General features: G+C 50.1%; 1 protein-coding gene across 4 annotated transcripts in view; it reads right to left on the bottom strand.

The window, feature by feature from the left end:
- Positions 1-791: 791 nt before the first annotated feature.
- Positions 792-15326, bottom strand: part of LOC149365900 (phospholipid-transporting ATPase ABCA3-like) — a 31255-nt gene continuing 16720 nt past the window's right edge. For all 4 annotated transcript variants that reach the window (XM_089547090.1, XM_089547098.1, XM_089547086.1 and 1 more), the window contains 7 exons: positions 14876-15045; positions 12944-13082; positions 10270-10612; positions 8626-8751; positions 6245-6384; positions 4453-4588; positions 792-2295 (listed from right to left, as the gene is read on the bottom strand). In XM_089547090.1, coding sequence (XP_089403216.1) covers positions 1046-2295; positions 4453-4588; positions 6245-6384; positions 8626-8751; positions 10270-10612; positions 12944-13082; positions 14876-15045 — 2304 coding nt within the window. In that variant the 3' untranslated portion in view covers positions 792-1045. The remainder of the gene's footprint in view (positions 2296-4452; positions 4589-6244; positions 6385-8625; positions 8752-10269; positions 10613-12943; positions 13083-14875; positions 15046-15326) is intronic.

Raw genomic sequence — 15326 nt, 5'->3', positions numbered from 1 at the left:
TGTGTTTGGCCACAGTTCATTAGCTCTGCTCAGTATCAATTTCTTGCATCCCGATTGTGCAGCTTCTGTGGTCCGGGGAATGTCTGCACATGAATGAAATCTCTTTACTGAGCACACGCTTGATTCACCGTGAAATGGAATGGGCAACGGAATCAAGTGATAAAGATTTATGAAAAGAAATGGTTGCTAGACTGATTTAGTCCAGCATAAGTAGATGGATCTGTATTATCTCGATGAGCAGGGTTTGCTGCTTTTATTTATTATTTTTTTTTACAGTATAGTAGCTGTCTGAGCCTAGTTGACGACTCACCTTAATAGTAAGGAGAGTGAGCAGCTCTGCATCTCGAAACGATGAAACGAAAGACGTAAAGACGTTTGTGATAACTTTATTAAATGACAAGAATCCGCATTACTGCATGTGTTTGGCCACAGTTCATTAGCTCTGCTCAGTATCAATTTCTTGCATCCCGATTGTGCAGCTTCTGTGGTCCGGGGAATGTCTGCACATGAATGAAATCTCTTTACTGAGCAGACGCTTGATTCACCGTGAAATGGAATGGGCAACGTAAGACAGTGCAACCGAAGACGGAACAGTAAGTATGCATAGTCTTTAGAGTAACTTTAACGTACAGCAAAGCGGACATTGAATTCAAGGAAGACGTTTTGATATAAAGCGGCTCTATAGTGTACTAGTATTCCAAACATACTCCAGCAAGCAATGCGGGAGGTCAATAGGATGCCATTGCGTAAAAAGGTATACCCCCCCCCCCCCCCACCTTCCCCCTCGGCTTATATTTTCTAGATGGCCTTCGCCTCAACCAGATCATCGTGAACGCTAAGACAGGCGCCGCGATGATGTGTGTACTCTCTATATGCTACGTAAATATAAAATCTAATGATGTACTGTCGCAAAGAATTGGAAACGTGTCCGTGAAGCAAGTCATGTGGAATACCCGGTGTCATCTGGCTCTCTGCGCTCCAGCTGTGTGAATGTTGTGAATCGCGCTGTCGTATAGCGGTGATAATGCGCGGGGAGCAATCGATATCACTCGCGAGCCTGCATGCCGGCATGCTTGCGGCCCAGGCTGGCGAATATCTGGTCCATCGTGGTGTCGCTGACGTAGAAGAGGTGAAACTTGTGCCGGCGCTTGATGGCGATCAGACGGTCGAACACCTCGCAGAAGCCGCCGGGCGGCAGCTCGGGGATGCGGAACTCGAGCAGACCCTCGTAACAGCGCACAAGCTCGCACGTCGGGAAGTTGTCCATCATGTCGATGGCGATGACCCGCTGGTGGTCCAGGTCGTACTTGCGGTCGGGAAAGGTGTACACGGTGATGGTGATGCCGCGGCAGTACTTCTCTCGCAGCTCCTTCACCGAGCCGATGCACTCGATACGACCCGCGACCAGGATGGCGATGCGGTCGCACACGCCCTCGAAGTGGTGCAGGTGCTCGCAGGTAAGTACCACGCTGCTCGTGGGACGCAGCAGTTCCAGGACCCGACGCACGACGGCGCGCGACGGCGCGTCCAGCTCTGGAAGGTCGAGCAGGTAGAGCTTGGGGAGAGCCATCAGAGCCAGCGCCAGAGACAGCTGTGTCTTTGCACCCGCGCCGTAGGAAGAGACGGGCGCGTCCGGTTCGTCCAGCTCGACCAGTCGCAGCAGGCAGGCCGTGGTTCGGGGCACGTCCTGGATGCCTCGAAGCGCGGCGAACACGCAGATGGTCTCGCGGCCCGTGAGCGGCTCCAGGAGTCCCGAGCCGTAGGGGACGTAGCCGACCCCCTGCATCCACTGGCGGTAGTGGCGGGTTAGGGACAGGCCGTTGCGCAGGTAGGCGTCGCCGGACGTCGGGAACAGCTCGCCACCAAGCATGCCGAGCAGCGAGGACTTGCCGGTGCCTACGACTCCGACGAGACCGAAGCACTCGCCGCGGCGTACGGCGAAGCTGACGCCGTCGACGGCGACGCGCGGCTGCACGTAACCGTACGTCTTGCTCAGGCCGCGCACGACCAACGCCTGCTGTCCGAAGTTGCGCTGCTGGCAGATGTCGTCGACAAGCTTAGCCTCGTTGCGCACGTCGGCGTCGATTTCGGACTCGAACTGCGGGTACCAGTAGCCCGGGGTGGTGTCGCTCTTCTGGGAGCGGGACCAGAGACGCTGAAGCAAGGTGGAGTCCAGGAAGCTGGCCGCGGCGAAGCAGAAGCACGCCTCCAGGAACAGCGCCGACACCTCGAAGAAGCCCGAGTACAGGCCCATGCTGAGAGGCTGCTCCACACTGCCATGTTCACGCGCGGGATCTGCGCCCAAACAAACGCTTCGATTAATGAGTACAAATCGCTTCTGTTCCGAGTATTACAGTGTCAGGTGCTCGAGGGTGAGCCCCGGGAACATGCAGCACATAGTAATGGAATGTTTGCCACAGTAACAAAATTCATGTCACCAGTGTGGAGGAATAAGGTAGAAACTTCGGCTTGTTGGTTCCGTCTTAAAACCACAGTTGTAGCGCAAAACACCACAGGACACAGAAGTGTGTCTGTGTCCTCTCGTTCTGTGTCCTTGTCAAGTGTTGCGCTACAGCGATGGCTTTAAGTGTGGAGGAGGGAGCGCGAATGAAGTAATTGCTTTGTGACCAATGAAAGTGCGCCATCTATTATCGTTGTGGTTCGGGTCGTGATCTAAGAGTGGGTGCACTTATAACAAGATGGGTTAGCGGCGGGGATATGGCACCTCAATGACAGCTTCATGAGTGAGCAGAGGAGGCGGTATTGAACATCTAGTCGCCCTAAGGGCAAGATGGCAGAGCTGTTGCAAAAGCTTCCTTGCGTTAAAGACGCCAAACGCACTAATCATATCCAACTCAAGAACAAAGTGGTAGGTTCCCCTCAAAGAGGCCTTCCAGCTAATGGCGTCGGCAGATTTGCACGAAGTCGCAATATATCCGTGGTGAGTCCCCTGTCACGTAAGCATAACAGCGGATTAACCTTGTCCGACTTGGGATTAACCACGGATTAATCACGGTGTAATGAAAATCGGTAGACGTCATTGGCTGAAAGCCCACCGCTCCGTTCTTGAGTTGGATCCGACTAAAGCAGCTTGTTTTTTTCCTGCCCTATAGGTACGTCCAAGGCCAACTCCAGCTTGTGTCACAAGGAAAGCTATCAAGAACTCACTGGACGCCTGCTTGACTACTGTGCCTGTACCAAACTTTTTACCAAAGGCCTTAATACTATGAATGAATACTTTTTAGCAACAATGTTAACACGCCATCAGTCTCCGTCTCAGCGCGCAGTCAAGCCCTTTATCGAACCTCAGCACTTGAACCCGCACGTCCACTGCTGCTTTCTCCCATACGTGTGTGCATGCCAGAGAGAGGGAAAAAAAGGGTGACCTAATAATAAACCTTGAAGAAGCAAAACCGACGCCTCATTCGGTCTGCGTTCTTTCCTGGGATATCCATGGAGCAATCTAATAAAATTGTTCAGCTGCCCGCACAAGCAACCACCAAATAGGGTAAAGCGTCGGAGCGGCTCTACAAACAGCACGAAGCCTTGCCTACGCTGTCCGGTTGTAGAGGCAAGGCTAGTGCGAAAGTGTCGTAAAAAAAGGACGTGTACAAACCACCGAGCCCGAGGAAGTACGGTAAGCCAAAAGCTGGTGTTTTCTCTTTTTAGTGTTTACTATACACTGCTCGAGTGCTCTAAACAAGTTTGGATCTGGCGCCTGCTTCTCACCGCATAAAATATTCTATGCATAAAGCGCAAGCATGAGCGCTTTTAATCCGATTTTAATGGCGAAGCATTAAAAATCAGCTTGGTAGAAAAACATGCGCCGTCAGTAATAAGATTCCTCCATTAGCTGGAGGGAAGCGACGTCACCGGACAGGGTAATCCCCATGGGCTAAAGGGAAGTGATGTCACGAGAACGGAAGTACAAGTGACGTCACCAGACCGAATAATTCCCACTGCCTAAAGGGAAGTGACGTCGCGAGAACGGAAGTGCAATTGACGTCACCAGACCGGATAATTCCCACTGGTTAAAGGGAAGTGACGTCGCGAGAACGGAAGTGCAAGTGACGTCACCAGACCGAATAATTCCCACTGGCTAAAGGGAAGTGACGTCGCGAGAACGGAAGTGCAAGTGACACACCAGACCAGACAATTCCCACTGGCTAAGGGAAGTGACGTCGCGAGAACGGAAGTGCAAGTGACGTCACCAGACCGAATAATTCCCACTGGCTAAAGGGAAGTGACGTCGCGAGAACGGAAGTGCAAGTGACATCACCAGACCGGACAATTCCCACTGGCTAAAGGGAAGTGACGTCACGACAACGGAAGTGTCGTGACTTCCGGCACAGGAATCAACAGCTCTTTAAGCTGTAGCTCTGCCAAAACATAACTTAACCCTGTGTCCGTTTTCTAGCGTTTCCTAGAAGTTAGGATGGCCGGCGTACGTACAGGGCCCCACGTGCTGCGGGCAGCATGTCTCCAGGCTCTGCATGAACTGCAGGAAGTTGTCCTGGCAGTAGCGCTTCAGCAGGAGACCGCCTTCGGCGCAGATGAGGCTCTCCTTGCGAAGCAGGATCAGCTTGGTCTGCGAGGCAAACACGACCACATGCAGCTCATGGGTGTGTGCTAGAAAGTGAACACAGCTGCAAGCGTACACAGTCGTCAAAACCGATCGACAAGCAAATGCCTAATGCCGTACGAAAACTGCACTGCCAAGGTCTTTCCTTAATTTACTCATGAAATTTGGGCTCAATGACGTGGGATAGCTTTGTAAGCTGCACAGAGTGACTGCGCCATAAGGGGGGGGGGGGGCTTCGTTGAAGGGGAGCCCGGTAATATTGACACTATTTCATGCACACATAGCGTCAGCGGCCACAGATCTGTTGTCGAGTAAAGCATATGCAAGAACACTGAAAGATCATTTATTGTGTCTAAGTGACTTTTTCTGCCTCAAAAATAAGTGCATATGTTACTGCCGTGTTTTATTGTGCTCTGTGCGCAAACTTATTAAACTAAGGTTATTTTTTATTACATTTCAAACTGAGTCATTTTTGTTAGTCGGCAAGGATTCTTTTCCGCCGGCTTCTAACCATTGCTGACACCTATCGTAGTGGCCGGTTCTACGTTTGCATGAAACTTCTATAATCAAGTGCCATGACCAGTAAAACCATCGGAGCACCTTACAACTGCTTCCCCGTAGCTTCCTTATTTCTAATGCCAACAGCTCATTTGTGTCTTATGGCTTTATACGGGCTCTAAAAAGGAAAATGAAAATACTCTTTATCAGGAATTAAGCACAACTCCTTGCTATGGTGACCATAAGCACACAGCGCGCTTCAATAGGAGGAACAGCGCTTTTTGGTATAGCTAGTCGTGAAGATAACGGACTCGGCTTTTCGACAGGAATTAGGTTCTACGTAGTCTCCCGCACTCGTTAAAGGGAGCGATCACTAGACGCGCCGCCTTAAGCTTAATCCAAAACGATTTGATGTTTAAATAATGAGAATCTACGAAACGACTAATATTTAAAGCCTGAGTGAGAAAAAAAACGCAATTTCGGAAAGAATCTAGAGCTTCACTCGCTTTTCTTTTGAGCCTTCAAACAATGAGAACTAGGTTTTTAAATGTTTAATGAGGTGTTTATCTAAACAGGGAAACTCACCAAAATTAACTAATTAGAAAGCAGTGGCATCAATCATGGCAAAAAAGGTAAGTGTTCTGGTGAGTGCAACTTGTGTGCTCTACAGAATGAGAAAAGGGCGGGCAATGGACTACCAATAAACGAACCAATTTCGCATGTTCGGTTGGTAAAGTCAAGCCATCGTGAACGGGTCCTTCCTGAACTAGTACTTCGTGTTGTTCTTATTACAGGAATGAATGTGCAACATTCTATACATCAACCTTCTGCACTGCTCCTGATAATACATAACGGATACTGTGAGTCAACTCAGATGAAGTTCGCGTTCTTATTTCTGCGTTCACAACGTGTTCTACACATCCATGGGAACCAACATTGAGCAGTGCCTGCTCCTGCGATTGAGTATACAGATGTCACGTGCGAAGAAAGAACTGCCAGCTACGACCACGAGGTACATCGTAGAAAAGATGGTCCCAGTTAATTTCGACTCCCCGGAGTTGAACAACGGGTATCGAGATCTCAATGGTCTAAGGAGTGATTGACTTTTGCCTTGCATCAATTACTCCCGCGGCTCTAACTGCGCATCTAGACGATCGAGCTCACCAGTCCCCGGGTGACGATGTATGTGGGAAGCCAGCGGATGGGCACCGTCATCAGGATCTCGATCCACGCCTGCAGGGCAGGTGGGCTCGCCGAGAACACCAGCAGATCGGCCGCGGTGGCCACCAGGGCGCCGATCACGCCTGCGTCAGTCGCGGCACCATGAAGGGCAACTTTACCGGGCTCTCGATGAGTATGCACGGCGTGTTGAGCTTTAAAATCCTCACCGAGAAAAAAAATGTGCCCTCGGTCATATAATTCAGCCACTGGATGCTAAAGAGTGATGTCACCAGACCAGGTCATTCCCATTGGTTGGAGAGAAGTCACCAGACCAGGTCATTCCCATTGGTTGGAATGGAAATGAGGTAACCATACCGAATCATCCCTATTGTCTGGAGGAAGATGAAGTCACTAGACCTGATAATGCAACGTCACTTCCGGTGAAAGAATCAACAGCTTGTACTGCTATTTTACTGCCAACACACAATATAATTAGGTATCCCAGTGAACTTTGTGAGTAGACGTGACGTTATGTAATTGTTAGTGGGAGGCATCCGGTGGTATCACTGCATCCTAACGGATCACCCGCAGGACTTTTGCGGCGAATACAGCCAGCTAATTTTTCGTGACCATAAAATTTCGGGAATATGGCTTGGCTTCCAGTGAACAGTTCGCACGCACTAAACTTCGCAAAGCAGAAATGGCAGGCCCCTTAGTGGTCCCCTCTTCCTCAAGAGACAGTGTGAGGCTGACACGCTGAACTTATACGACAGACATTGGAGCAAAGACAATCTTCAGCGGACGTAATCCTAGACATGAGGCGTAACGTGAGGTCCATTCGAACTGCATGACTCACTCTAGCGCATAGTGTATTTGAAAGGCCTCAAGACCTCGCCGCGGTGGCTCAGTTGTTACGGCGCTCGGCTGCTGACCCGGAAGACGCGGGTTCGATCCCGGCCGCGGCGGCCGAATTTCTATGGAGGCGAAATTCTAGAGGCCCGTGTGCTGTGCGATGTCAGTGCACGATAAAGAACCCTAGGTGGTCGAAATTTCCGCAGCCCTTCACTCCTTGGGACGTTAAACCCCAATGGGACGTTAAACTTTGGGACGTTAAACGCCAATAAGCAAACCAAAGGCCTCACGACTGCGTAGAACGGATGTTCTACGCCAGGTATTGTGAAATATATGTATTTGCGTAAGCAACAATTTACCACTAGGAGCTTTAACATCAGATACATATTGAACACAAAAAGAACGTACTCTCCAATTCGCTTGTTGTAAAGCACACGTCGACAGTTTACCCAGATTGTTTTCGCGGGGAATAATTTTTCGCGAGTCATGCGCGCAATTCGCGAAAAATGCAAAATATAGGGTTCTCACGAAAATCAAGTCCTTCATAGAATGAATTTTGCAAGCGAATGCAGAGGTTCTTGGTTTTTGCAGTTCCATTTTCGGGAACACCATAATACCCGCCGATTGAAATCCGGCTCTCTAACTGGCACAAATCTCTGAGCTTAGCCGACTTTTAGTTTAGCCGACTCCTACGACTCTGGGCGGGCTCCTCGTGGACGGCAGCCTGCATGCACCGCCATGGAAGGTCCCTCTTCCCTGCCTCCACCTCCTGTGGAGCAGACACTCTTGACCACCTGCTGTGTGCCTGTCCCACCCTTGACTCGGCCCGCAGCCCCATGTTGAGAGGCTACCGCCTCCTAGGCTTACCGTCGTCAACAGACCAATACCTCCTCTTCCCGGCCCGCAGACAGATGCCAGCCTTCCGGCTCCTGCTGGAGCATCTCCAGTCAACTGGATTGGCGTTCAGGCTGTAAGGTGCCGGATAGATCCAGACTGGGCTTCTCCCTTATTAAAATGGTCTATAGAGAGTCTATAGACTTCCTATAGACTCTACTGCCTTCCAATAGATATCTCTTTTTGTCTACTGATAGCCCATAGACTGTCTATAGACAAAAGTCTACTAAAAGTGTATTGCCATAAATTTATAGATTGTCTATAGACTATCTATAGCATTTGTATTGCTTATAGACTATTCTTTAGGATTAGTCTATAGATAGTATATCTGTAGACTATCTAAAAATTTTTGTAAATTTTTGTAAGGGTTTGAGTCACCACGCACCATCGGCCACCGAGCGCAACGCTGCAAAATCCCCCCCCCCCCCCCCTCCCGTGCCCGCACCCTGCCGCTCCCAGCTGTGCCCACGCAAAAGGATGGCAGAAGGAGTCCCAAGTAGTGAGGCCGACCCCTTGCGCCTGTTCCCTATCATACTGAGCGACCCTGCACAGTGTGTTTCTTCTTCCCCTTGTGCAAAAGAATGCTTCGTTTCAAACAAAATCTGCGCTTATTAAGACCACTGGACGAATATACTTACCTCCGAAAATATACGCAGTGGCCATGGTGTAAAACGCCTTGGCCGCGTTGTCGAACCAAAAGGAGGCAAGGTAGGCCAGGCTCGCGGACAGCAGACCGTACATCATGAAAATCAGGTAGATGGCAACTGCAAGAATACAAAGTCAACGAAGGAGGCTCATAACGGCGAGTGTAAGCAACGCATTACAAGAGCTCTGCATCGCGTAGATAAACATAACTAAAGAGAATAAAATAATATGTAGTGCCTCTCGTCTTGGTTGTAGGCGTAAGCATGCAGTGCAACGCAGGAAAGGCGTAGCAACTTCTAGGACGCCTGGTGGATAGTTGCCGCAGTAAGATATTGGTCATGCCCTTTAGCTGCTGGACGGATCGCAACCTCAATTTGTTGCGATATTTATTGACCCAGAAAGCGCACATCCGTGCTTTCTAGGCGTGACGAGTAACCGCCATCAGCCGCTTCTTTTCCGCCTGAACACCGCGCCATTGGCATGCAAAGCGCAGAACTATAACAGCTGAAAGACAGCAAACACGACTAATTAAAGCAGTAGCACGAAATACAACCAGTTAGAATACAGAGCGCGAGACGCTGCGACGGCGGCCCATGGAGTGGTCTAAGGCAACGGGCAATGAAGCTGCTCTGTTTTGAACGGGCGGTGGTTCGAACTTCAAATCCCCATCGGGGCTGAATTTCTTCCTGCTGGATACCATTCGGACGGAGAAGCTCGGAAGTTTTCGAATATGTTCGGATTCACGTTCGGCCCCGTGTCCGCCTTCAGGTTCGGCCTCAGGTTCTACTTGATTTGCAGCCTGAGGTTCGCCGCAGTTTCAGGACAACGTTGACCTGAGGCGCAGATTGTGCCCCCACTGTATTGTACATTCAGCGTCGTTAAGCCACGAAAACATTGTGAAGGTAGTAGTAAAATTGCCGGGCGCTCACAGGCTAACGGATAAAAGAAAGGCGCTAAAAGTGCACACAAAACCGCGCATGACATCGAGGGCGCTGACCACTGTCCTTGGTGTTCATGCGGAGTTGTATCCAAAACCAGTCTCTTGGACCAACACGTGGTCATAGGTGGACGGCTACCCGAGGAAGGAACACTTATAACGGCATGCAAACACCAAGTATGCCGAAGGTACACAGTGCCCGTCGTGTCCATGCGCCCATTTTAATAGAAGCGGTCTCCTGGGGCACTAGAGCTAGCTGATTCGTTTAGAAGAGCGGGGCACTCATACAGGCTGCAAAGTCAGCTGAGAAGGCGTTCACAAAAGGGCACATGGACATCAAGGAAGTTTCCTCTAATAAAGTATTGGTGTTTGGTGTATGGGGTTTAACGTCCCAAAGCGACTAAGGCTATGAGAGACGCCTTAGTGGAGGGCTCCGGAAATTTCGACCACCTGGGGTTCTTTAACGTGCACTGACATCGCACAGTACACGGGCCTCTAGAATTTCTCCTCCAAAGAAATTCAACCGCCGCGGCCGGGATCGATCCCGCGTCTTTCGGGTCAGCAGCCGAGCACCATAACCACTGAGCCACCGCGGCGGCTCTCTAATAAAGTCATTATCCTTGACGTCCATGCCCATTTTTACAGGAACAATTTCTTGGGCCAGTGGGTGTCATTAGTAGTAGAAGATCCGGCCACTCACAGACGTACGGCCAGCTGAGGAAGGCGCGGAAGAAGGTGACGGCCAGCGTGAAGGCCGCGGCGTGAGCAACGCACAGGCAGGCGTCGAACAGCAGGTGGCCGAGCCAATAGACGGCGCCCAGGAGGCCCGTCATCAGCTGCAGGTGCTTGGCGCCCGACATGCGCTCCTCGAGCACCGGAACCGCGAAGTGGGCGGCGTGGTAGCACAGCGCGGTGGGCACGAACACGGCGCACAGTACGCGCACCAGTACTGCGTGCACCACGTAGCCCGCGCTGTCGCGCCGCGCTCGGGACAGGTCGAACTCCCGGAAGAAGCTCAGCAGGGTGTCCACCGTCTCCACGCCCTGCGGACGCGTCGCCTTTGGTGAAGGCGCTGCGGTGGATCTCTACAGGCTGCCACTAATGCTCTTCAAGTTTGGATAGCGTGAAAGAGCTCACTGTTCCAGCTGTTCAGCAATCATGGCAGATGCAGAACGCATCCTGTATACTGGCAGTAGAAAAACACAACCGGAAATTTTCTGTGCTTCCAACATTTTTGTAGGCTTTTTGGCCATGAATTTGTTGTAACAACAGGTTTTTCTGTAGTATTGCACTGTCCCGTGTCGTAGTGACAGAACTGCGGAAAAGTGCTTCAAGAAAATACTACAGTACTACCGAAAAACACTACAATATTAATGAAAAATCTGTCATTACTACAAAATGACAATTTTTCGGAATTTCGGATCGATTTTGTCTTTTTTTTTCTACTGGGCATGCAAATGTTGATATCACCTCACCTACTTCCCATAATCTTCCCTACCTCCTCGGGTACACGGCTGCCCGCGGACTCGACGGATCGTCGACGGATCCAACTGCTGTCTTCCAATAAGGTTTCTTCCCTCCAACTCTTCGTCAATGGCACATTATGACCAAAGGTGAATTAAATTCACTGTAATAACCCCAAATGGGGGTCGCATACGCACGTCGATTCGCCCGAGTACGGCGTTTGAACAAAAGGTATGCACACTGTGAAGTTCCTCACTTCGAATCGCTCATACTCGGGGATAGCTTTCTGTGGCTTCTTGCGCAGGGGGAATATACGAGAGCGAGGCAACGGCTTTCATACATGTTCGGATTGCTCGAGAACAAGCGGCAGCAAGCCCCCTACGCACACCTGTTGCTGAGCTGCAAAAAGTTGTCCCCGGACATGGTGACTGCGACCGTTATAACCGTCTGTATCTTATATGCGCGGCAGCCCCATGAGTAGCCGGGGTTGCATCGCCACGCGGCCTCAAAGCTTCCCCTGTCATTCACAAAAGAAAATCAGACGTTTACCTGCGAGGTAATGATATTTTGAGCGCAGCTCTTAGCAGCTTCGTCTTCCACACTCAGCTCGTTAAAAAACTGGTCTGATTAATTGTACTGCGCTTATGCGTCGTGCTTGTAGGCACATAGCCGCCAACCTCCGGCCACGGGAACCCGAGGCCGGCTATACCCTTGGTTTAAAGCATCACTTCGACCCAACACCACACGCCTCACTTGATAATTACCATCAAACCCTATGGTGCCGCCTACAGACGCGAACCCTCCCATCCTCTTGTACTAGGTCCCACTATCACCAAACGCTCACCAACCGCTCTTGCACCCTCTGCAACCACCCCAGCGCCACCATTGCCCACATTCTATTCAATGCCCGGCGTATCCTCTTCCGCGAGGCCTGGAGCATCTCACCAGCTGGGAGGACTGGGAGACCCTGCTATGCCCTGAGGACCCAGTCCAGCAGAAGACCACCACGGATCGGGTTGCCGACGTTATGGACCGTAGGATCATGAACGTTTGAGTGTAGTGGGGTCGTGCGGTGACCCAGGGTCCTGTGTGCCCCAAACACCTCAGTTAAAAGTTTTTACCACCACCACCACTCCGACGCCGCGAAAGCCTGTGACGGTCCCTTTAGAGTTACGTTCTAAAATTTAAATGGAATACTTCGAACTGGCATCAATGCCGTTCTCTACGAAAATAAACCAGAGTCTAAGAAAGGCGGAATTAAGTTGTGGCGGAGCGCAAGAGCAATGGGCACCAGCAGAATGACAGTGTATGTTGATGGCTCAGCTGGGATCATAACAGCACATTTATTTACTTCTGTGATCCCGGGAGACAGTGGAAGACCGGAAGAAACATTAGGAGAGTTTCAAATTGGGCTAGTTGGTGGTTGTTATTCTCGTGCATTGTTGCGCACATATGTTCTGTGTCGTCCCTGATTGTGTCCCCGTTCCTTCGTAAGCGCAACAATGCACGAGAAGACCGGAAGGACTGGCGTGCTGTTGTACATAGGGTAACAAAGAGTTGAACGTGACGTAACGAGTAAACAACTGTTGTTCTTTTATAGAAAATGCTAATCACCATGAATTGACATCACTACCACTGTGACGCACCTGATGAATTACATGACGGAGGCAAACATGTCCCCGAAACCAACGAGACATAATGAGCACCTCTTCTTATTCCCTTGCCAGCTGTGATGATGAACTTTTATTCGGTATTTTTTTGTTCTTACAATTGTTTAACTTGCTCGATCCGCTATTGTCATTTTTTTTATCTTTGTAGCCAATCCCGAGAAGGGCTTGCCGTACTTGAAAATAAACATAATTTCTTTTCCCCCGATGTCCGCGTTCGTCCACAAATGCAGGTCAACCCACCTCGAAGTTGTCGGGCGTGTTGGTGATTCGGATGAAGGCCTCCGGGTCCCCGGTGAGGTTGCGGAGCAGCGCATTGTGCAGGAAGTTGAGGGCCAGCAACGCCGCGTGCGGGTTCTGGCCGTTGAACCACAGCGTGAACCTGCATCAATAATCAATAAATCAATAAATCAATAAATCAACTTTACTCCCGTCTTCTTGGCAATAAAAAATAAAAAACTGAGGATGGAAAGAAGAAAAGAGGTCATCCTGACCGCTTGACAAACCTCACCATCCCTACAAAGGTACCGTTTGTAGCGACTAAAGTGTTCGCTTAATGCACACATACAGCAACCCAAGACATAGGGGGAAAAAAGACGCAATACACAAAAGCGTGATATTTCCTGCTCACAGGTAATATTTAGGCAGAAAAACATGGCTGCTTAAATTATTTACTGATCTAGGGCCGGCTGATCCCAACAATTCAAAAAGGAAGTCAAGAAAGAGTGAAAGCTTTTTCCCTCCCAGTCCATCCTTTAGCTGACTGACCCTCTAATGAAGAGACTTTCAAATAAAGCTCCAAAGGGTCCGCGAAGACATTTTACAGCGAGAGCTGTTAGTGTCCCATTTTCTGAGATCGCGTCGTTGTCTGGCGTCCGCAGGAGGAGGAAAGCAAAAGGGAAGGCGCTCTTGGGGAGGGAGAAGGCCAGGTGAGGGTGAGACGCGCTAGCCAATGGTCGCACGAACAGGCAAGGTGTAATTCAGCTGTATAGGTAACCGAAAATAAGTCCGACGTGAGTGTGACAGTATTATAAGACTTCTCGTTTACGAGTGCCTTGTACGCGCTCTTGACAAACGGCACAAGTACGCTAAGTGAACAAGGGAGGGTAAAGCCTCGGGGTGCTTGCCAACGTTTCAATAAGAGGACTTGTCTTCGTTGAAACCAGTCCTGAACACCCTTGTAATTGAAGTACCCTGAGGCTTTACCCTACCTTGTTCACTTTGTGATTATCAAGATCCATCTGCCCACTCTCTACCATGGACTCAACTCGTGTCATTGTCAATACGCTTATGCTATTTGGCAAGTGTTGCGTATGACTTTCTACAGTGAGTACGAGCCATCACACCCTCTGATTGCTACATGTTCCTTGGCTCGCTTTTATACCACCAGCCACCATTTTCTCCATGAAAAGGGAGCGAAACCATAACGCCGTCCTCAAGCCGTCAAGACTACTGGCCAATCGGCAGAGACTAAACCTCATGTACAATGTAATTTACTGGTGCGTGAAAAAAATGTGAGGTATTAAGCAAAAGAGACACCAATAATTATTGCTACAGCGCCCTTAACATCTTCCGTGATGCTGCCGATCAGCCACTGCAGAAGCGAACTGAACTGGTGGCTATATCAATTCACACTAAGAAAGGACATGGGATTTGTTCTTCGTTCGTACCTATTTCGTTTTCTACGAGCGCCTTAAGAGTGCACCGCACATTCACGACAACAATGCGATGCTAAACGAGAACAGCAACCACTCTGAGTTCGATTGTCATTGCGGATGCCATTCTCACTGATGGGGCCAAAAGAACTGATAGCAGAGTAACTACCAGTAACCATTAAGATAGACAATAACCGTGGATAGGAAATGGATGGCCCCAATCGACCTCCTATAACACATGCGCCTATATCGCTAACATGAGCTGGTATAGTGCCGAAAGACGAGGATACAGAAGCCACCCTGTAACCGTGTTCGCCACCTCTAAAGGTAGGGCACGCAGAACTTTATTACTTTCATGACGTCACGCCGTCCTCCTAAGGTCTCGCAAGCCTATGTGGTGCAGGCCTCAGACCTTCTAGCTTACCGAAATTGAGAGTGCACGAGAGCGATGCAATGGCATATATTAGGCGTCTGTTTGGAACGTGACCGCGGCTCAGGTCTAGTTCAGGTAAATCCATACCTTGGCTCTGGAACTTCGGAGACGACGCCCATTTGATACTGGAAAACGTAATCCCCGACGTCATCGTTGGCAACGGCGAGTAGCTGAGACTTCACATCCGTCACATCGATGTTCTGTAGACGGACGCTGCCGGCCTCCATCAAGGGACAGGCATGGTGCACCAGGAATTCCTGCGAGCACGAAACCCTTTTAATACGAAATACTTTACAACATGGTCCTGGGTCCCATCCGAAAAGATACCTGGGATATTAGCACCGAAGACTGGCTTTAGGAACATTAGCGTGTCTGTCATTGTCGCAACTCAACTTCAAGTTGACGTACGCACGTACAAGCTCCAAGAATCTGGAAGCTTCAGCCTCTGGCTCGGCTTCATTGTATGACAGAGCCCGCGGTGCCGCTCGTACAGTGGCGACATCTAGTGATCTAGAAGACAACCATACAGGCGCGTTCG

This window comes from Amblyomma mixtum, chromosome 1 (genome assembly GCF_055824585.1).
Source record: "Amblyomma mixtum isolate Tamu chromosome 1, ASM5582458v1, whole genome shotgun sequence".
Lineage (NCBI taxonomy): Eukaryota > Metazoa > Arthropoda > Arachnida > Ixodida > Ixodidae > Amblyomma > Amblyomma mixtum.
This window is presented reverse-complemented; position numbering and strand designations above follow the sequence as displayed.